This window comes from Venturia canescens, chromosome 5, assembly GCF_019457755.1.
Source record: "Venturia canescens isolate UGA chromosome 5, ASM1945775v1, whole genome shotgun sequence".
Lineage (NCBI taxonomy): Eukaryota > Metazoa > Arthropoda > Insecta > Hymenoptera > Ichneumonidae > Venturia > Venturia canescens.
Window position 1 is genome coordinate 4,966,423 of NC_057425.1, and position 21,318 is coordinate 4,987,740.

At 42.5% G+C, this 21,318-nt stretch overlaps 2 protein-coding genes across 2 annotated transcripts in view; one reads left to right on the plus strand and one right to left on the minus strand.

Annotated features, from left to right (window-relative positions):
* The window catches only part of LOC122410764 (phosrestin-2-like), a 40,342-nt gene extending 39,380 nt beyond the window's left edge, over positions 1-962 (minus strand). The window contains exon 1 of the mRNA XM_043419170.1: positions 438-962. The gene's annotated coding sequence lies outside the window, so the exon portion shown is untranslated. The remainder of the gene's footprint in view (positions 1-437) is intronic.
* LOC122410765 (14 kDa phosphohistidine phosphatase-like) overlaps positions 1-14,513 on the plus strand; it is a 56,070-nt gene extending 41,557 nt beyond the window's left edge. Inside the window, exons 3-4 of the mRNA XM_043419171.1 lie at positions 12,783-12,913; positions 14,154-14,513. Of these exons, the coding sequence (XP_043275106.1) occupies positions 12,783-12,913; positions 14,154-14,246 (224 nt within the window). The 3' untranslated portion in view covers positions 14,247-14,513. The remainder of the gene's footprint in view (positions 1-12,782; positions 12,914-14,153) is intronic.
* Positions 14,514-21,318: the final 6,805 nt, after the last annotated feature.

The following is a 21,318-nucleotide window of genomic DNA, read 5'->3' on the forward strand; positions in this document are numbered from 1 at the left end:
CGCGGTCGCTGAGAAAACAGCGTTTTGCACTTTCCGGCTTAATTGAAAGTTACGAGGTTCGTGCGGGGCCTCGAAGGTTAATTAAAAATAATATTTTACCGGATAGAAAAAAACCACTGAATGTAATACTTTCGACCTTGATCTGAAAACTACTCCTTGGAAAGTGACACAAAAAGAATGATCGTACCGTAACATTAAATCGATTCTTCTTCGAGTCGATAACCCACAATAAACCCTGTCAATAAATACAAAGACGATGAATGACTTCCGGTCGTTTATGAAGAGAATAAAAGAGGGTGGAAAAATGGAGTGATCGAATGGGGATTGAATTCGTGATTTGAAGAAGGCGGAAGACGAGGAATCCCCTGATTTATGTCTGCCCATGCGATTTTATATAGTCCGATAAATTTCGCATAACCTTCGTTTATTTTACTTACGTCAGTAAGTTTGTTCCTCGCCCGCTGTAGGATCGTCGTTAAAAGATAAACCGGCGATCGCTCCGAGCCAGCGAGAGATCTGCGCCGAAGCTCTAAGACTTGTGTTCGTAAACTTTGAGTCGAAAGATTTCGGAGCGCTTTCGTCGTATTAGAAATCGATGAAATCTCCGATGATTTCAACCCCAACGAAATTCCCACGTGGTTAAACCGAGACGAATAAAACGAGATGAATTCGTTACCGTTCGCCCGATGACCGATTGAGAGTCGACGAAAATTTTCGCACTTACATATTTCCCATGAATTACATCAACGTCCCGTACACAAGGAAAAATCTTAATCGTTGGAACTCGATGTTGAAAAGTTCATCAAAAACATCCGGATAAGCTCAGACTTTCGATGGTTTTGAAAAATTCATTTTTGCCAGCCAGATTTCATCGAACAATCATCGATATTGAGAACAGTGATAAAGCTCAACGCTCCGTCAGACCGATCCGTCGTCAGGGACGATCCATTGAGTACTAAAGGTACCGCTCGTCCGTAAGCTCGACGCAGGCGTGTCGTCATCTTCTTCATTCTCCGTCTCGCTCGCTCTCCCTCTCTCCGTGTGAATTTCGAAGGCGCGAGTTTTCGCGCTTACTCCACCGGCTATAATCGAGACATTTTCACGTTTCCCTCCAGATTTGTTTAGCTTAGAGAGTGGCTCCGGTAACTCATAGGTTCTTCTCGCTTATCAAAGCACGATATTTAACTCAAGTCGCCAAAAACTTATCCGCTTTGAGTTCTTCCCTCGAGTCTCCTTCAAGCGACCTTTCACGTCATCGGTTGAGGGTGGCTTTCAAAAAACGTCACTATTTTTATCACCGCATGTCATTTGTAAATTGTGCGCAGATGATTTCACATCGGGTGAAAAACACCGAGCAAACTCGAGGCTCTGGCCCGTGTCAACTTTCTTTTCAATCCCCTTTTTGTAAGTTTCTCCTCCGAGATGAAAACATCTCGCTATTTTCGAGGTGAAAGTCATATTCGCATGATTCGTGACACAAAGTTTCGATGAAGAGTACAAAAACACGTTAAAAATCGAAGGAAAATTGTCTCGAAACGTCGTCACTTTGCGACCTACTCGTGAGTCACCTTGAACATCAAATTTATCGTCAGTCATCCGCACTTTTTTAGATTTTTGTGCTCGACTTGAAAACGCCCGTTAGCTTAGGTCATTTACCGCTTTCCGGGTTCAAAGCTTCTCGTCTTTCGGACCAAAGCGCACTTCTCCCGAGATAAAAAAAGATTCTGCCCACGTGGCTGCTCATGTAAATAGCCGTCAAGCCTCCTAGACGTCTCTCTGCACAAACGTTTGGTCTTCGCCATTTTGCAGAACGACATTCCACAAGCCCGTACACGAGTTTACACTTTTATTTCATTTTTAAAAATAACGTTACTTTTTTCATTTGATGAATTGCAAACGATTTTTACAGCCCTGAGCATTCGTCGAAATAAATTCCAATTGAATTCAACTCTCTTTTTAAATGACGAATGATTCGATTGATTTAACAAAAACACAGTTGCATTTTCGTCCAAAAATGGTTTTTCGTCGACGATCAACATTTTTTTTAACGCATCCAACAATAGTTTTGTTCCAATGCCAAATTATTAAGTTTTTAATAAAAATACAATGGAATTGAATTTCCATAGAGCCCTGAATAGTCGAGCTTCCCTGTGGTCGCTCACAGACGCAGAAAATAAGGCAAAGGCGATTGTAGTTGGAAGTATAATATCCAACAACAAGGCAAACTGAACGATTCAGAGATTCCGAGATATTATGAGAACAAGTTGACGGATCTTTCCAATCTTCTGCGCAGTCCTCCGAATGTTGACTCTCTTGTAATTTTCATATACAGCGTATCGAGGGGATGTTTAGACTGGAACTCCGAAGGGAAAATTCCGACAGTGCAAAAGGGCGATGCGAAATTACGACGAAAAACATCCCCGTGAAACCATGCAATTCCGCTCACCGCAGTCACACAAACTCGAGAAGATTTGGAGCTTTCTTTTATTTCCGTTGTCCTGTTTTCCCTACAAAATTCAATAGTGACTTTTGGAAAATTCTTCGTTCGATGTTTCACCCCTCGGTGATGAATTTTTTAAATAATTTTCTCAACTTGTTTTCGATTTGTGTGAATGTGAACTCAATTCCAAGTGAAAATGTACCGAAGAAGCTGCGAAACTGCTCGGATCCTTGCCCGGAACTTTCGGATCTCCGATCCTCAATTTTTCGTGTGTCAAATCTCCTGTTTTTTCTTTCGCGATTATTTAGCATAAAATCTTGGCACGGATCTGAGTCTCCGGAGAGAAAATCAGTCCGCTAGTTTTTTACTTTGATACCCGAGAACATAAACACTACACTCGATCTGCTTTAGTTCGAAGGAAATGAAACGAGAGAACTCCGAGAGGGATGTGAGCGACGAGGGCGGCGGAAAGGGGCGGGGGAAAGAGGGAGCGGAGGAGATTGAAGGGCGACCGCCAAAGTTTGGCAACTCCGGGGTTACTCGATCGTAAATCAAGGCATCTCGCGCTCCCGATTTTTCCTTAGTATTTCAACGTGGCTCGGTGTATTCGAAGCTGCGATGTATTCGATTAATGTATCAAAGTCAGCAATTGGCGAATGCGTCGACGACCATACTTGTTCGCGTCATGGTTGATTTTACTTGTCTGAAAGTGAAGCGCGCTCCAATCACTTTCGATAAAACGATGAAATTTTGCATGCCGGTGAATTTCAACGCTCTGGAAATTTCGTCTGGCGAAAACAAAGGTTCTTAACCTGCGATCCCCGCCGTTGATTCTGACGCGAGGCTCCCGTAATCGGCTGTTCACCCTCGCAGCCTGCTCGGCAAACACGTTTTTTTGGGAACGAATAAATTTGAAAATTCTTACGTGTTTGTCCAGCTTATGAAACTAATTGTGTGTATAATACAATTCATATCGAAATTAAAAATCTCGGTTATGAATTTCCATCTGAATTGCACGAATATTAATTGGAGAGAAAAAGAAAATTAATGAGTTCTGCCTGGCGTATGTGCTCCACGTCTGGGGAGAATCTCTTCTGACTTGCGGTTCTCAAGGCATGACAAAGAATTGGAGCTGCAGCCAAGCCGCGATATTCTCATTTTCTTCTAAATTAGGCGATGGCCTCTCATGACCAAGGAGTTTTCAATTTCAGCCTTCTCACTCGCGAATCATTATTGACGTAGAAAATTGACCGAAAAATTATTTACGCGTCTCAATGTTTCGATTCGATAGCACAATACAATTTTCATGAAGATTAACGGATCACGGAGATTACTGAGATTACGTTTCCTCGTGAAAAAAAAAATTCATAAAACGAAGCAAATATTTGACAAATCGCCGCCAGCTCCCTTCGTGAAAACTCAATTTATCCCGATTTTCTTAAATTTAAATGCGAAAATCTCATCCTCGAATCTTATTGTTCGAGTGATATGCTCCATCGATGTGAATTCAACATAAAATTAAACGATGGAAAGACGAAGACGGTCCGGAGGCACGAGAACCGAGGCTATTTCGTCCAAACATTTTGTGCTGTTTCATTTTCGAAGAAATGAAAGGAAAACAGATTCTTTTCCGCCATCCAGTTCGAACAGCCTTGACCGAGGATTTTTCAGACTCTTCGAAAATGTCTTGTCGAAGGGAAATTTAATTCTATTCAATGGACACGAGTGAGATTGTCCGGTGAGACCGAGGGTATATTGCTTTTCGTGTAGCAAACCCTGCATGGGTTATTTCGTGGCAAATCAACTGGAGGCTTTGTGTCAGGCTTCTCTTTCGCCACCTTTCCTAGGAGCATTCCCGACGATCCGAAGGTTCGTTCCTCAATATTGAAACACTGAGAGTTCTGAGTCTCGCTTTCGAGAACTTCAACGCTGTATTTCGCTGGGACTTGGTTCGAATGAAATTCCAAGTTTACTCGACCTCTCGTCATCCCTGCATCGAAATTATCGTCTAAAACAGTTTGCAGCTTTTTTGTCCTTGGACGTTCATTCCTGAGGGCGGTAAAAGCGAAAGAAAAGTTTATTCCGTAATGGTCCGTGATCCGAACACTTTCGACGTCGCTTTTCGCTGAGTTATTGTGATTCGAGTATAGAGAATGGAGAATCGATGTCGAAGAGACTTTTTGTACGAAATTTAATGCACGACAAGATTGCTTCTGCGTAATTTCGTTTTACCGCATTAGTTGAACCCGATGATTAATTTCCCAAGAGGAGGGAGTCTGACGAAAAAAAATGCTGGATTTTTGAGCGCAAAGTTCACTCGCGAAAGCTCGGGCTTACGTTATTGATCATTCAACGCGAGACTGCCTTTGTACGTCGAAACAAAGGTTAAAAAAGCGATGTTAATCCGTATTTATTGGTCAAAGTGTTTAGCCCTCGGCAAGAAACCGAGCTCCGGATGGTAGCCGCAAAGGAAAAAATTGTACTGAATAATTTATGATGCGCATATACGAGAGTTGAGAATAGAATAATACAAAATAGGAAAAAGTTGTTCAACCATCACCGCAGACTTATTTCTTTTGCTGCGTAAAAAATAGTCTCAAACTTTCTTTCTCCCGCGGGAGGGTAAAAAAGATTCTAATAAAATCTCGAGGGTCACTGTTATCCCGAATTGTTATGGAATCTCTTTTATTCCGTTGTACAAGTCCGGAGATTGAGAGTCTCGAATTCCACGCGTAGACAAATGTACATAACAAACTGAAAACCGAGCTACAAACGGCGAGGAGCGATGTCGCTTCTTTCAGATTACGAAACAGATTTTTCTCATTCTCGTTTTTCTCCACCCGCCGCAGTATAGGAATATCATTTTGTCGAGTCACGGAGTAAATTAAACATCGATTCGCTCGTTCTGCCTCTAGAAGCTTTCTTGTGTTTAAAATAAAACGATACGCGTCACGGAAGCGTTAATGTTTCATTACTCATTCTAATTTTATTCTTCACTTCCATTTGCCAGGTTTTTTTCATCGACACAGGCAGCCGCTCTTTTGTAACTTTCCCTAATTCATTTTTCAAATCACCAACTTTGATTAGTTGCGATCTCAGAGAATATTTTCACTGAAATTCCCCTTGGAATGTTGCATTCACGAAATTTTTTTTAACAAGCCCTTTCGAAACGTTGTTCACTCTCAAACGTTTTTCCAAAAATTAAACAAAAATTCATTTTTTAATATTTCTTAGCAATTTCGATCCTTTTTTTTTACTAAATTACTAATTTCTCTCACGGCTGTATTTTTCGAATTTCGATCTCGAAAGACAGAGTCAATACAGAAGGCAGTTAACTTAGAGAAAAAAAAAACAAATGCGAGCCTCAACGTTTTCCCAGTTATGATTCTGTTCCCGGAGAAGAGCGATGTCGATGCTACTATTATTCTTTCTCATGTTTTGATGGTATTTCTGCTCGCGAAAGGGACAGAAAGCGCGTCGCGAACGACTCGAAGAGCTTTCCAGAGGCGTTACGAAAGCTCGTGAAAAGGGTTGCGACGAAAAACAATAAAACGTAGACAGAAATTATGCCACAGTCGGAAACAGGAAGTGCGATAAGAAAGGGGCCAAAAGGTCGGGAATGTTGCTGCTGTGTGACACAAAGAGCATATAGCACGGTGGTGAGATCTCTCCTTTTTCGACGACCGTGACCGTTTTAAACGCGCCAGCGCATGCGATATCGCTGTCACCCTACCGAGCTTTTCTCGTTCAAGGGCGCTATCAAAGGATGAATACACGAGCGTGGATTTTTTCCAGAATGTTTGCCGTTACTTTCGATATTTTTCTTCTCTTTTTTTTTTTCATGAAAATAAAAAAACAACGAGGCTGGTTTTTGTTGAAGAATGGACTTTGTTATAACTAGAGAAAAAAGCTTCGTATCGCTTCATCTGCATACCGGGATATTTTCAATATCACACAATACTGTCAAAGAGATATAAAATAAAAAATGCTCTTGACATGCGACTGCGCGGACTTGATTCATAAAGTCGATCTACCACATTAAAATTATACACGTGTACATACTTTTATCGAATTATGAACATGGGAATTTCAGTCGCTCTCATGTCACATTATTTGACGTCGACGATGTTCAAACAAAGCTCAAGAGGTCTGTGCGTTGAAAAATGTCGGTTCTTCATTGCAGCAGGTGCATTTTGTTGGACGACGATTGATAGATCGAACAATTTTTTTTTTAACGGCAAATGTTGAATGGAACAAATGATACAAATTTTAATAGTTATTTAAAAAAATATTTGTCGAAATGAGATTTTTTTCAGTCGTGCGGATGCACCCGAATAATAAACATTTATCGACGAAATTTTTTCCCCCTGTGTCACCAAACTAAATATTTTGGTTTGAGCAATAAATATTTTGGTTTTTCTCACTGCGCCACGTTGAATTCGGTCATATTTTTCGTCGCTGATCGATACGCGTTTACACGAATTCCTTCGTTTCGGACAGTGATAGGAAAATTTTCATGACTTTGAGTCTCGTTGAAAGTCGGCGCACGTTTTTCGAGACCCACGACGGGAATGAAAAACCATTTGGTTTCGTTAGCATGTGTTTCGCGTCGCGCTTCTACCGACTCAGATATTCTCGTGCTGCTGGGCCGGAAGTTCCTGTTTGCACTTAGCGTTGCTTCGAGCCACTTTGGTGTTGTTGTTCTCTCGAGGGAAAACACATGCTGGTGCGAGAAAAATCTGTTGTGGTGCGGATTCGATTCCGCGCTGCTGTTCGAAATCGCGTTGAGAGAAGGCTCACATCCGCTGATTCATCTATGCCCGCCCCGACACATAAAGTCAGTCCGAGTTAGTTGTAATGTTGCTTCGGAAATGACGATACCGCTTGAGCGAGAGACTGATAGATCCATTTCAAGGAAGCTTGAAGCGATAGCGAAACTCTCGGAAAGTGTGCTCTCGGAAGGAGGAACTCGCAGAGGTCCTTTGCCATGCTGCATACGAGCGAACGCGCAAAGTCGTCGAAGTAACGAGAAGCACGGGTAAATACTTGGACGTGGCCTATTTATCGGAGAAACTTATTAGTTCGAGCACCACCGAGTTGCTTGGGAGGTGAACAGTGACGAGAAGACTCTTGGTAATTCGTGTTATCGTGTAATTAGTACTTGACAAAGAAAAAAAACGAAGGCGCGTTTTCTCTCCGTTTCAAAAGTTATTGGATCAACTGCTGATGTTTCCTTGGCAGTTTATCAATGGCAAACTTCACTTTCGTATCTCGAAGGAGCAGAAAACTGTTGCTGCTCACATAAACGTTCTGTTGCAACTGCAAAGTTGCTGACTTTGAATGAATTTCGTGAAAAAGAGGAATAAATGTGGTTGGAAATGTAATGAGAAGTGGCATGAGGCACGCCGTCGATATTTCAATCGAACGTAACTCACTCGACACTTGGTTTTATGTGGAAATTTCAACACCCGAAAATTCATACGCAGATCGACATTGTTAGCTGCGAACTCTACTCGATATCCATAAATATTTATGCCATCGAACTTTATTCATCATCCACGTGGTGTTTATCACAAACACCTTGGTTCACGTAATAAATAACATTTCGTATAGACGCACGCACTAGTCCAGAATAGCATCGAACGTAAATTATGTACAGGCTTTTCTCGGAGAATTACGTTGCGAGAAGAAAATGTGTTTCGTGCTAGTCTGAGCCTTCTACGATGTTCCGACTCCCTCGTGCTCTCTCTCTCTCTCTCTCTCCATTCTTTCAAAACATGCATTAAATTGGAGGCGGAAAAACTGGCTAAGTATTTTGTCGGTGGCTGCTAAAAATATAATTCACGTTGACTAATCGCCCGTGAAATCAGCGCGACGATTCGCCTTCAATAATCGGCTATTTCGAACCACTTGAACTAAATTTATCTCCCCAGAAATTCTAACATTTTGAGCTCTTTCCATTAAGGTAACTCTATCGCTTCAGTCGAGTCATATCACTGCTAATACTTAAGACTTGTAGTAATCAATATTATTGATACATGAAAAAAAAAATATTTCTAATTACTCAAATTTTCCATTTGTAATTCTTTGAATGAATGTTCGCATTGAATTATGAAAATGAAAAAACAGTCAGTCCAACGAGTCGCGTAGTATCCCGAAGTTTACGTTTTGGCAAGTCCGGTTTTCTTCGTCTTTTTTTACTCGACCACTCGTGAGTGTTTAACCTCTTTTCCGTCGATCTGTCAAATTGAGGTTAGGGCTACACTCAGCTGCTGCCTCGCTGCAATGCCGGAAGTTCGAATTAAACTCAATATTCTATTAAAAATAGGCCGATAAGTGGACATTTTTCTGGGAGTATTGGGTTACTGCAAGTGTTGAATATATGAATTGCAATTTTTCCAGAATTTCATGGATTTCTATGCAAATATACCCTTTTATAGCAACCGGAAGTTAGGTTTTTGTATGTCGTTTTGAAATTCTTTCACGAAAACCATCCAATTTTAATAATTAATTTCCCTGAAATTTTACACAGCTCTTTATTAAAAGTGAAAATACAGCATACAAAAATTTATTTTAAATCTTATGAACGAGACTTGGCGATAGAGCTACCTCAAGTTGAATGTGGCAAAGAATAAAAATCATTTTTCCTCATTTACGAGCTTGGATTCGCGTTAGCAAGTTCTAAAGCTCTGAAAGTCTCCTTTCTTCTGGTTATTCTCTTTTCAATCCTGGACTCGATTCGGGACCGAATCTGCCTTCGAAATTCTATCACAATACAGTTTTCATGCGAATTAAATTCGCTTTGGTGGAACGGAATGAATGAACTCATTCGTGCTTTAAATTCTTTCGTGGATCGTCGTACCAGGTCGCCTGCATCCGTATTTGTATTTGTGTTGAGACGCGTGCAAGTGGAATTGCATTGGATATTATTTGTGGGAAGTTCTCGTTGCTTCTTTGATAGCAGAATTACTTTTTCTAGTCAGCAAACAGAGCTGATAATAAAAAATTTTTTTTTTTTCATTATTACGAGTGCGCGGTACATCGAATTTCAAACAAAAATCTAGTGTACTTCAATAATTGCTTTTTCATATCCACCTCGATTCATACGCTTCGACGACGATGAAGTGTGCGAAAGTTTATTCCACTCGAAGCTTTGCACCCGTGAGAACTTCCGTTGTATAAACAGCAGTAGAATTCGTTAAGGATCCTTCCGACAAGACTGGAAACGAGAGGCTCTCGATGAACGTTCTTCCAATTAATGAAGTGGATTCGTCATCTCGTTCGCGAGTGCAGCTCTCACGGGTTTCTCGGGATGATTTCAGCCCGTTTAACTTCTTTTGAAACTGAAGCAGTTCGATCGATTTCTGCCACAGGCCCTTTTAAAATGCTTTCAGTTTAGTCCGATCTCAAGTTTTCTCGGCCGGAGTGATCTTCGAGCTGAAGAACTTGCCAGTGGAACTGGCTGTCAGTCTCGGTTGCACCGAGTCAATATCGGTCCCGACCGCGCTCACGGTGTAAAGCTCCAGTTTCGCTTTTACGTTTTCGTTTTCGTGCCACAGCTGAATTCGAGACCTGAAGCTAAAGCCGTTAAATAAATACACGAAATTTTACGAAATTTCGAATTTTTAATGCCCTCGTGAAAAGGGGCTCAGGCGTCGTCTCAATGGGGCTTCACTGTTCCGCGGAATTTTTCAATATCCAAAATGAGAAAATATATCGCCGACCGGATGATATTTTGCGTCAAAAGCGTCCTGGAAATAGCGAAATTAATGCGTATTTAAAACACCGAACTCTGTGCAAACTCGCGCACTCGAATCGCGTTCGGCGATTAAAACGTAAACCTCTCACTGAGATTTCTATAGGAATGATGAAACTGGCGGAAAATAGAGAGGATTTTTTAAAAAAATTCGATCGGAGCGCGCTAATTGCTTTATGGAAATTACACAGAAAGCTTCCTGCATTACTCCGCTCGTACGGTGCGTGTCTCTTCCCAGACCACTCCATCGATCTTTGCTATTAAATATTTTACGAGAAACTCGACGAGGAGACAACGTTGGATCGCTCGTAAAGGGAATGCGCGAGTGTTGCCTGAACATCCACGCATCAAGTTTCCGTCTTTTTTTTTCGTTTGGATCATGCACATGTAAATAAAATTTCCTCGGAATATTCTCAGCTGGAAACTCACTCGCTCGGAACATATATCATCGGCATCGGGGAAAAGGTGAAGCAACGTAGTTTCTACAGTATTATTTGCAAAATTGATGTTTTTTGTCTCCTCGTCGTATATCGTATTCTAAACGCGATTACCATCTTTTCATTTTTAGTCGAACAATTTTATAGCCCAACTAAGCTGTATGCACGATATTTCTCGGTATTGGAAAAGCATCATATTGCGTAGAGATAAAATTCAGTGTTTATATTTCTCGTTCACTTTCGCCAGTAGTTCAACACAGACGTAAAGATAATTCGTCGCCAATTGGGAGCGACGGGCGAGGAAAATTCAATTTGTTCACGTAGGAATTGATCGGGTTTCACGAGAGTTTCTTCAAAGTATTGGAAATTCAGAATTTTTCTTCAATGAGACATCGAATTACTCAATAAAATCACGAGCGAATGGAATTTCGAACGAACGCGAAGAAGCTTTTCGATCGCTTCGTGAAAGCCGAGACTCGATTCGTTATCTCTACGGTCGTTTTGAACCGAGTAATTTGAACTTAGAATTTCGGTGTATTTTTTTTTTAAATTTCAAGTCAACGTTGAAAAGCGTTGATGTTTTAATCGTGTACGAAGATCCGGTGAGCGATCTAATTGGGTCCTCGAATCTGTCGACGACCCGAAAACTTAGTTGGCGAATGATAAAAGAGCTTTACAGAAAGTTGAGGATATGCGCCTCGGACCGCGTTTGCCACTTACCGGGAAACTCGAAGCTGCTTTTAGTACCCACTGGGAGCGAGATCGAAGGCATAATCGATTACGGGTAATTTCTAACGTGTGCTTCCCGCAGCCAGACCATTATAAACTGCGACGTAAATTCTCTCGACTCGAAATTGACCGGGTGATGCTGCTTCGCGTGACAACGTTTTCGAGGCTCTTCCCCAAATGAATTTGTTATTTCCTCACCCGTTCTCGTGGCTTTCTCTATGACAGCCGGTGTATTGCGGCTACGGCGGTTTCCTTTTAATCCTTGTTGACAGACGGGACATGACGGGCCAAGGTCCCGGCATTTATCAAGGGGAAGCAATCGTGATCTGTGTTCGATTAAAACTGTGTGCTCCGAGGTCGACGAGCATGAGCGAAGCGATGCTCGTGTGGCTTGTGTTCGTGACGACGAAGCCTCGGAAATCACATAAAAATGAGAGTTTAATGTAAAGCGTGTTTGCAAAAAACACATTAATAATATTTTCCTAAATCTTTTCTCTCGGGCTAAACATCAATTTGTTATTGAAAATCAGAAATCCTCGTCGAATGGATTCGATGTTGGAATATCGGAGTACCAGCAACAAGGGATTAAAGGATTAAAGCTTTTCGCTACAACCCCGTTGAATGGGAGCGAGTTCCGTACGCAAAGTCACGTTTTATGGGCCGGTCAGAACATGTGGTTCTCTTTAAAATCGTTGCACAACGAATATGCGTGTTGATCGAAATTAATCATCAGTTGCTATAACGAGGATGAACATTTATCGATTACGTCCAGTTCAAGGGAATCTGTCGATGGGTCGCAGAGAGAGAGAGAGAGAGAGAGAAAGAGAGAGCAATGCACGCAAATCGATATTATCTTCCATCGCTTCAAAAAGAATCATATTTTCCGAGATTCTATTATTATTTTACGCTCAATTACTCGTTAAATCAAATCGTTGAACGAGTGAAAGCTTTTTCCCAACGGATGACCGCCCTCGTTGCCTCCACTTCCTCTTTCCCTCCTCCGCACACACCGGCTTTGCGACAACGATTAATATATATATATTTGCGTAATAAATCGTAGTGCATTTAACTCGGTTTAATTATGCGCGAGAGACTCCTTCGACCATGTTGTATAACGTCGTTCGGTAAAATTCGCGGTTCGTCCGTTTTCGATGGCGCTTCGATAAACGTCGATCGATGCGTTGTCATTCTCATCATACTCAGCCAGGAAGCTCTTCAGATATTAATTCTCCTGTAGATTTACAAGCAAACTCGTTTTACAGCAAGAAATATTCCAATTTAGTAAAAAGACGATTCGTGCTTGTTTGTTCCATCAATCGGACTAAATTCCACTCGATTTTTTCTCCATCGGTTTTCACCTCCGGTTCAGGATTTTTTTATTCCATTTGCCTCATGAAAGCCCCCTTTTTTCTCGTTACAGCCGACATTTACGATGAAATAGCCAATGAAATAAAGCCTCTTGGGCCTGGATTGGACACCGAATGCGTCGGGGGTGGCAGAATCAATCATGATGCCACTGCTAAAAGTATCAACGTTTATGGATATTCCCAGGTATTTATTGAAGCCATCGATATTACCATCATTATACGCAAAAAAATCATGATAAATGCCAACGAATTTAACGAATAAAATATTTATAATTCACTCATTTTTTATTTCACGAAATCATTGGTGTAGATTGAAAAACTGCGAATTGCAAATTCGGTAGGCGAAACAAAATTGGAGAATTTCTGGAAATGCTGGAGAGTTTTTTTTTTTTTTATCATTTCGTCGGACTCCAACGTTGCAAATTTCAACGTCATTCGACTCTCTGCATCAAATATCATTATATTCATGAAATAATAAAATAGTAACAGAAAGGTCACAGTGGAAGAAATATTGGCAACTATCAATCGATGTTACCATGTAACTAAACTGGTGATCATTTATCCTGTATACGCGCTCAAAATTATCGCGATAAATTACACAGAATCTACTGAGTTTCATTTTTAAAAGTTTGACATTATGATACAAAGAAAAATAGAACGAGAAGAGGTATAAAAATATATCGTAAAAAGTGCACGTGGATATTTTCGCCGTACGAAATGTTGATTGCGTTGTAAATATATCCGACGTACAGACGTAACTCGTCATGTGCTCTCTCCTCCGTCTTTTCACTGTTCCATAAAACTACGTCATATCCATAGTCGTCGGGATGTTTGTCAGCAATCGGATCAATGGGAACAATTTATGATCCTGAAAGGCTTATAATACCTTTGAAATATTGATAAAAAACAGGGATAAAGCCCAATGCCAGACAGCGACTATTGATCCAATATTTGTGATTTTTTGCTTCACTATCTGAACAGAGAAACGTTTGTTTTCTTGGTGTGTAGAAAAAAATCTGGGCTCCGATGATAAAGCTACGGAATTGTGAAATAAAATTGATTCTGGCTATGCAATCAACTAGAATATTGTAAAACAATATCGCTTTTTCAGAGACAAACGAATTAGTGTCTCCACTCTGTTTGGATGGAGCTGGAAACTCAGACTTCTTTCGACTCGATGCCGAGTTTTCGACGAGATTGGTTTGCTCGTTTTCGTTGAGAATTGGAACTCGTGGGCCGTCAATTTTTTTCCTTTTCTCCCTTTGCGTGTACACACGATTTTTAGAGTTCCAATTTCCATGCTTTCGTTCGCTGATTAACCTCGATCAATAATGAGAATGCAATTAAACGCAATTCAGTTGAAACGAATGACGACGTTGACGCTCGATTACTCACGCACACTTTTCCTCTGTTTCGGTTACCAGGGATTTGGAAAAGCTGATCACCGCATCTCTGTTGATCTGCTGAAGAAAAAATATCCGGATTACGTCATCACGTGGTCCGACGAAGGCTACTGAACTCATGAATCAACGGATGATCACTATTTTTTCTCATCGATTGCTTTTCAAGTGTTCAACGAAACATTTTTTCGAACGAGCTTCAATCGCCTGCTTTTTATCCAAATATATGCAGCCACATCAGTTTGGGAAATTTGGCACAACATTGATCACTGAGAAGAGGGTTTTTATAAAATATTTCGCATGAGCTTGCACTGAGCCATTGAATGCCCTACTACGAAGTAAAATAATGTTGTCGTTTGTCTAATAAAACCGGAGTGTTCTGAAGTAATGCCCCATTATTGAGCTCGCTTTTTTCATGTGCGACTCCCCGATTCGAGTTTTGTTTGGGCTCAAATGTTTCGCTAAAATTCTGCTTCGGTCAATTACCTGTTGTTGGTAATCATCGTCGCTTTTATCATGTGTCGGTACATTAATCGGATTTTCTACTTTGCCAGCCGTCATATTCGTTATCGAGGGCAAGTAAAATCTTCGCATTCCCATTTACCACTGGAATTCCATTCCGGTACCGTGGGAATCTACTTTGTCTACAGATTTTTTGCAGTTTCCTGAGCTTTGCTGATTATCGGTGCTGATAAAATCAAATTATTCTTTACCGAAGGATTCTTGTTAGGAAAAGTGGATTTTTTTCTCGTCAACGATAATCTTACATAAACAATTGAACGAATTCGTTTTAAGTTGTAGAGAAAGTTTCGCTATTCGAGATTATTCCAAAGAAATGCACTCTTTAGCACGATTTTTCTTGTAGTTTTTAATGTTAATTGACTAATGGCAAACGAGCTTTGTTCAAATCTAAAGCAACATCGAAATGGGGAATTTCGGAAATCTTGGTCCGAAGAATTCTTGGCACGAGGCTGAGCAGCATTCAACACGCTCGAAACAATCCACGCGTTATTTTCGTTGCCAAGTGACGGTTGTTTATCTGGCAGTTTTTGGAAAATTGACGCGTCCGATGACGACGTTAAAGAAAATCTCAAGTAACGGTATATTTGATATTAAAAATTAAAAACGTCCGATCACAATGTTTTCTCGTTTCACAAAATCTGTCGTGAAGAATCTCGGTCAACGAAAGTATTACGCTGGCGACGATAGTATGAAAGTAATTAGTTCATTTATTCCGAAGCCAATTGAACGTTTAATGCCAACCGATAAAATATATTCGTGACTTGATTCAGGATCGAATGAATTCGATCGTAGAATTACTCGAAATGATTAATTTGCCCCGTTTAGACGACGCTCTTCGGAACTACGCGGCAAATAAACAAGACGGTATCGCTGTCCGTGAAAAATGCTGCGAAATTGAAAGAAGCATCGAATAACCCTTCGAGGTCACGATCCTCTCGACTGCTCGTCAGATCAGAGAAGTCGAGGTCGACGAACAGCTCAGGATCAGGCAACTCGGCGGGCTTGCGGACTGAAAAATTATCCCAAAGGCGATTCCCCATGAAAAATGGGCTGCTTTCTTACTTCCCGAATCGGGAATTGGATTTAGAAAGGGTAAATCGGTGGCGAATAGTTCAGTGGAAAACAACACAACGAAACTCGAGTCTTGGATGCTCGTCGGTGTTCTTTCATCGAAAAAACATTTTCTTCTAAGTTTTACGAGCCTCGAAGACTCGGCAGGACAATTAAAAGAGCAATTCAAATTAATTGGGTTTACAGACGTTGATTGAGTCGAGGAACAAGGAGCTCGAATACTCCCCGGGAAATGCCAACTCGAAAAACAAAACGAACGCTTCGGAGCAAAGATCGATAACGAGATTTCCACTCGCCGAAGTACGTTAATTTATCTTTCCTTCGACGTAAAGTGTTCCTAATAGAAAATTACTCCTCGCCGAGTACCGATAAACTTATACTTTAGCTTGAAAGCTAATGCATTTTTCGTCGTACCCCCGAATCACCTGCTTTCAGGCCAGAGCCACCGGTCTGATAGGGGTTCTCAGCCGAATGCCAACTACTCCAACGGACTCTATGACACTCCCAGGTCGACAGCTGGCTCAGACACAATCTGACAAATTGCCATATTCACCTTCCTTTTCACAGGTAGGCCTCTTCTAACAACATTTCCGAATCTCCAGCATGAACTAATTGGTATGTTTGTACACTTGAAATTGCGGCGAGCGATAAACCGATCAATGGGGTATTGAAGATTGAATCGTTGAAATGCATCGCGAAACGTTCGCTTTTCCAGGCATTTTTCATTGTCACGTATCCTTGAAGGGTTTGTCGATTCTGAGCTCGCTCGTTATTTCTAGGACCAGAAACACTCGAAAACAAAATCGCGGTACAAAATTGCTAGTAAATTTCCAGCTTTGCCAGAAAACAATGAAATTATTCGTGTTGGAGATTCAAGATTTAATATCTGATCGAATTCAGTCGAATTCCGCTAAAGTTTCGCGACGTTTTTTAAATGTTTGACCGAATCAGGGCCACATCGTTGGTTCCCGGTTGCTTTAATTGCTCGAATCTCAATTTCAATCCACTTTCTATCGAACATTACGGTTTTATCGATAAAACTGTCCGGCGTGCAAATGCGATTTTTCGCTGGAACGAAATGCTGAAATTCTTCCAAAAAGTCTCGACGGACGGAGGACTCTGTTATCAAGCGAATACAAGATGCCAGTTGATTCACCGGATCTCAATTTGGACGTTTCTTGTACTCAAGAGAAAGAAGAAAAAGCAAATCGGGTAGGAATCCTGCGGAGAAAAATGGATTCGTAAATGCGTGTGAAGCCGAAGTTGGAGAATGCTGCAAAGATCATCGCGACGTTAAAAAAAGGTTGACGGATTTCTGTCATCCACGATCGCCATGAAGAAGTTTGCAGTCCTCCGATTCCAGTTGATTATTTTTTCAGTGGAACTTTGAAATTGTTTTTCTTTAAATTAGCGTCCCGATTGTTAAGCTCTCGAGAATTGTCGTATTTGAAAAGAAATTTCTTACGTTTTGTTTATTCCGAGCTCGGAAGGAAATTGAAAAATGTATCGAACGCTTCCGTCGGGAATATTAGGCTGTTGCTGGCGAAGCAGCTCATTCGGAAATTCGTCTTCCGCTCGCGTGTCGAGTATTAAAATAGTTTTTGATCGAGCGTATGATTCCAGAGGGCGAATTATGCGCATGCTAAATTCATAGAAAATTTGAGCTCTTTTGTACACCCTTCGCGTGCCCTACTCGCTGAAAAAACAAGGCGAGCGAGGCTTGTACTTTGAAACGCTGAGTCGTCTGTGTCTTTCCTCAGGCGTGTGACGCGACGCGTGTCAACTGCAGCGGTGACTGCGGTACCGGTCGGCCGAACTCAGAGAGGCAAGAGAATCCTTGCAAAAAGGCAGAGAGAAAAAACCCTTGCGATAATACGGCCAAGGATCCTTGCAAAAAACACGAAACGTCAAAGGATCCTTGCGGAGGGAAGGAGCAAAGAAATCCTTGCGACAAACCGACCAAAGATTCCGGCAAAAAGAGAGAAAAAGAAAATCCTTGCCACAAAACGAGCAACGATCCCTGCCAGAATAAGACTAAATCCCAAGATAATCCTGGCAAATCGAAAAATCCATGCAAATGATAATAATCATCATTTCGCGAGAAGGCAAAAAGAAAATAATCAAGAAGCGATTACAGCGAGACGGAAACCATGCCCAATTGAGAATCCACTTGATTTCCAATCGTAGAGATTGATATTTGAAAACTTTGCACGTTGAAAGTTCTCGAACTTAAACGAAAAATCGGCTCATCGAAAGTCGGAATCCGAATCCCAAAAAAAGCATTCGTTAAATTGATCTTCGCCTCCACAGTTTATTTTAGGAATAATCGTTCGATCGACTCGGCCCATCATCGGAATAACTTTCTTAATTATTATTGTACCGATGAATAAAAATGATAGTGTACGTAGCTAAGATTAAAATTTATCCCATTTATTCTGAGAAGATTCTACGAAAACCGCTTCTTCATTTGTTGATTACAGCTACGGAGGTTAGGCACGAGGTTACCTGGAAATCCGGAGTCGAAAAATATTCCCGAAGTAAGTTCGAACGTTATTTTTCGTTAAGAAATAAGCATAGCCGAATAGAAAAATCGCTGCTCCTCCACCTCCCTTTCTCAAAGGTTTGCCGCGATGTGTGTGTGTGTGTTTTTTTTTCTTCTAATCGGTGAATCAGAGATTGAAGATTAATCAAATGACAATCGGTCACAAAATACCGCTCTCGTGCCCCCACAGGTAAGAGACAGAGCAATAAGAAAACTGGCGTCCGACACGCCCAACCGAAACCAGAACGACGATTATTATCCTCAGGGCGACGAGTACGAGGATGAGATCGGGGTTAATGACTATGTTCAATCAATTCCCGAGTCAAAAAAGTCCCCGAAAAATCGTGGCCGAGCAAAAGCCCCAGCGGCCGAGGAAGACTACGACAGTTTTTCCCCGAGCCTTCTTTTCGCACCGGAAACATTATCAAATCCCACGAACTTGTATCTCGAGTCACTGAATCTGAGAAGCATACTTTTGACGAAGAATCCAGCGGATAAAGAGACTCTCGAGAGTCTGCAAGCGTTGATCGATAAAGTGACGGAATTCAAGAAGCGGATATTCGGCTCGTCTGCTCAGAGATCAAGCGCAGAGGACCGAGGAGACACGGAATCAAAAAGCGAGCAAACGAATCGGAGAAACGAGGATTCGAAGACGGATCAGGCCAGGAATTCGCGGGAAGATCAAATGGTCACGAGCGCTTGATTCAGCATTCTTATCAAAGTAATCGTTATTGTCGAGAGGTTTGTTCAGTTTTTCATGAATCTGGCGTTGTTGAAGGGAGGTGGAGGATTCAAGCGCCAAAAGGTTCGGGCGTGTGAGACCGAAATTAAATTTAATCTCGTAAACGACAGGCAGCTGTTACCATGTGGCTCGGTGATCCCGATTGCGGCGAAGGGTTGCCGGAGCGTCCGACCAGGGGACCGTGCCATCCGCCCGATGGTCCCTGCGTGCCCTTGAAACGACCTGGCTATCCCTCCAAGCCGAAAGCGCAGAAAAAAGACTTTTGTTTCAAGTGTCCCCCGAAGAAGCCTTGCAATTTGAGGCAATGTCCGCCCGACGCCGACGGTACGTGCGGAAAAGCCATTGACCAAACAACAGTCGTTGTACTGAATTTACGTTCTGAATCGCAGGCTGTGAACGCTAGTTTTGATACTACAAGCCTCGGGACTTGGACTCCGAGGGTTCTCGGCGGATCCCTCTGGAGCAGGAACCGTCTCGAGCTGCACACCCAAAAGGGCCAACGCAAAGTACCCTGCAGATCGTTCTCGAGGAACGAAGCGCGTCTCAAGGCGACAAAAAGACCGTCAACCGTTGGAAGGAGGATCTTCGATCTCATAAAATCCCGGACGACGTCGCCGGTTAAATCGAACAACGAGGGAGCGTCCGGATGCGAAGAATCTTCGAAAGGAACGAAGCCTCGAGAAGCGCTACCAAAAATCTTGTACCGGAAATGCCCCCCGCCCCCGAAGTTGCCCAAGCTTCCAAAATATCTGGCGCAAGGTGAAATCGAAGCTCGAGACTCGCGCGTCAAGATCAGGGGACCCAAGTGCCCCCCGTTGCCCGAGTGTCCAAAGTGCCCGGCTTGCAAGTCCACGGAGCAAGCGTCTCCGGATTCGCCGTGTACGAAATCCGCGGGGGTGAAGAAAAAGGGCATTTGGCAGAGGTTGAGCGAGTGCACGAAGCGAAAAATGTCGACGTGCGTCCAGCCGGCTTTGTACCTTGAAAACAGGGCGGTTTTCTTGGTGCACCATCCAACGAGGCATTTCTCGGTTTCTAGGATCGTAGACGCGTGTTTTTCTTCGAATTCTGATTCCCCGCCACCTCTGCCACCCTGGAAATCAAATAGGTGTAAAACCATAGAAGAGGTTTGTGGCGAAAAGGTGGACAAAAAGATGGAAGCGCTCGAATGCGCGAAGGATTGTTCGAGAGATCCGAGCGGCGAGTGTTATCCGGAAAAGCCTCGTTGCGCCGAGGTCAGAAAGTCGCCCGAAGAGAGCACTGGCGGAAGTTCGACGAAAAAGTCCATCAATTGTGGGGACAAAGTCAAGGCTGGGGGATCATCGAAGTCTGGAAAATCCGCAGAGAAGATCGATTACTCGAAGACAAAGTGCGAGCCGCCGAAGCTGATGGAACTTGGGCCTTGCCCAACACCGCCGCTGAGTTTGAGTGAGAGAAAACGTCGAATAGCTGGAACGCTGGGAAGAAAAATTGCCTTGCCAAAGCCCCCCTCAGCTCCGGTGGTTCTGTGTCCTTGTTCTCCACCTCCGAAACTCCATCCAGGATCCTGTCCGTGTTACGTGGAAACCGAAACTCCTAAGACGAAACCTCGGGCCGAGCCCTGTCCAAAGAAGCCTCAATCTTGCCCGGAAATTCGCATTTACTATTGCCCGCCGGAAGTTCGCAATAAGGACGAGTGCGACGACAAGAAACCCTCGAAAAATTGAAGAGCAGACCGTTCTCATATGAAATTCACTACGGAAATGCCTGGACAAAAGTCCGAGTGAACTGGAGTCAAGGCAGTTAAGGCGTTCGTACAATTTTTTATCGAAAAATTTCAACTTCTTACGAGTCTCTTCTCATCGGCATGTCAAACGTCACGAAGCTCATGAATAAACGTTCCTCCTGCAGCAGACCTTTGTTTCGACTTGATAAATGTTTTCTAAATTTCTAACTCAACGCTCACTTTCATCGCTCGTTGAAAAACAGCATCAACATTATTTGCAGCGTTTTAAATGGAGAGGATCGTGGCTGAGGAGCGTATAGAGACGCTCGAATGGGAAAGGGGCAGGCTCGACATTGGGAGCGATTTTACGAGGGCATAGCTTCTGCCGTGCCTGCTATAGGACGGTATTGGTGGAACGTGTCACGGGGCAGTCTGGACAGGAAACCGAGGGCGGCGGTGAACGGCGATGCGTAGTCGCGAATAGGAAATCGATCTCTACGACCGGAGATCGTTCCCATCATTCGATTCGATTTCCCATTGCATCGATCCGTGTACATGTCCATGAGAGAGTATACAATCCTCCATACCCTCGCGCCTATCTTATTGCTCC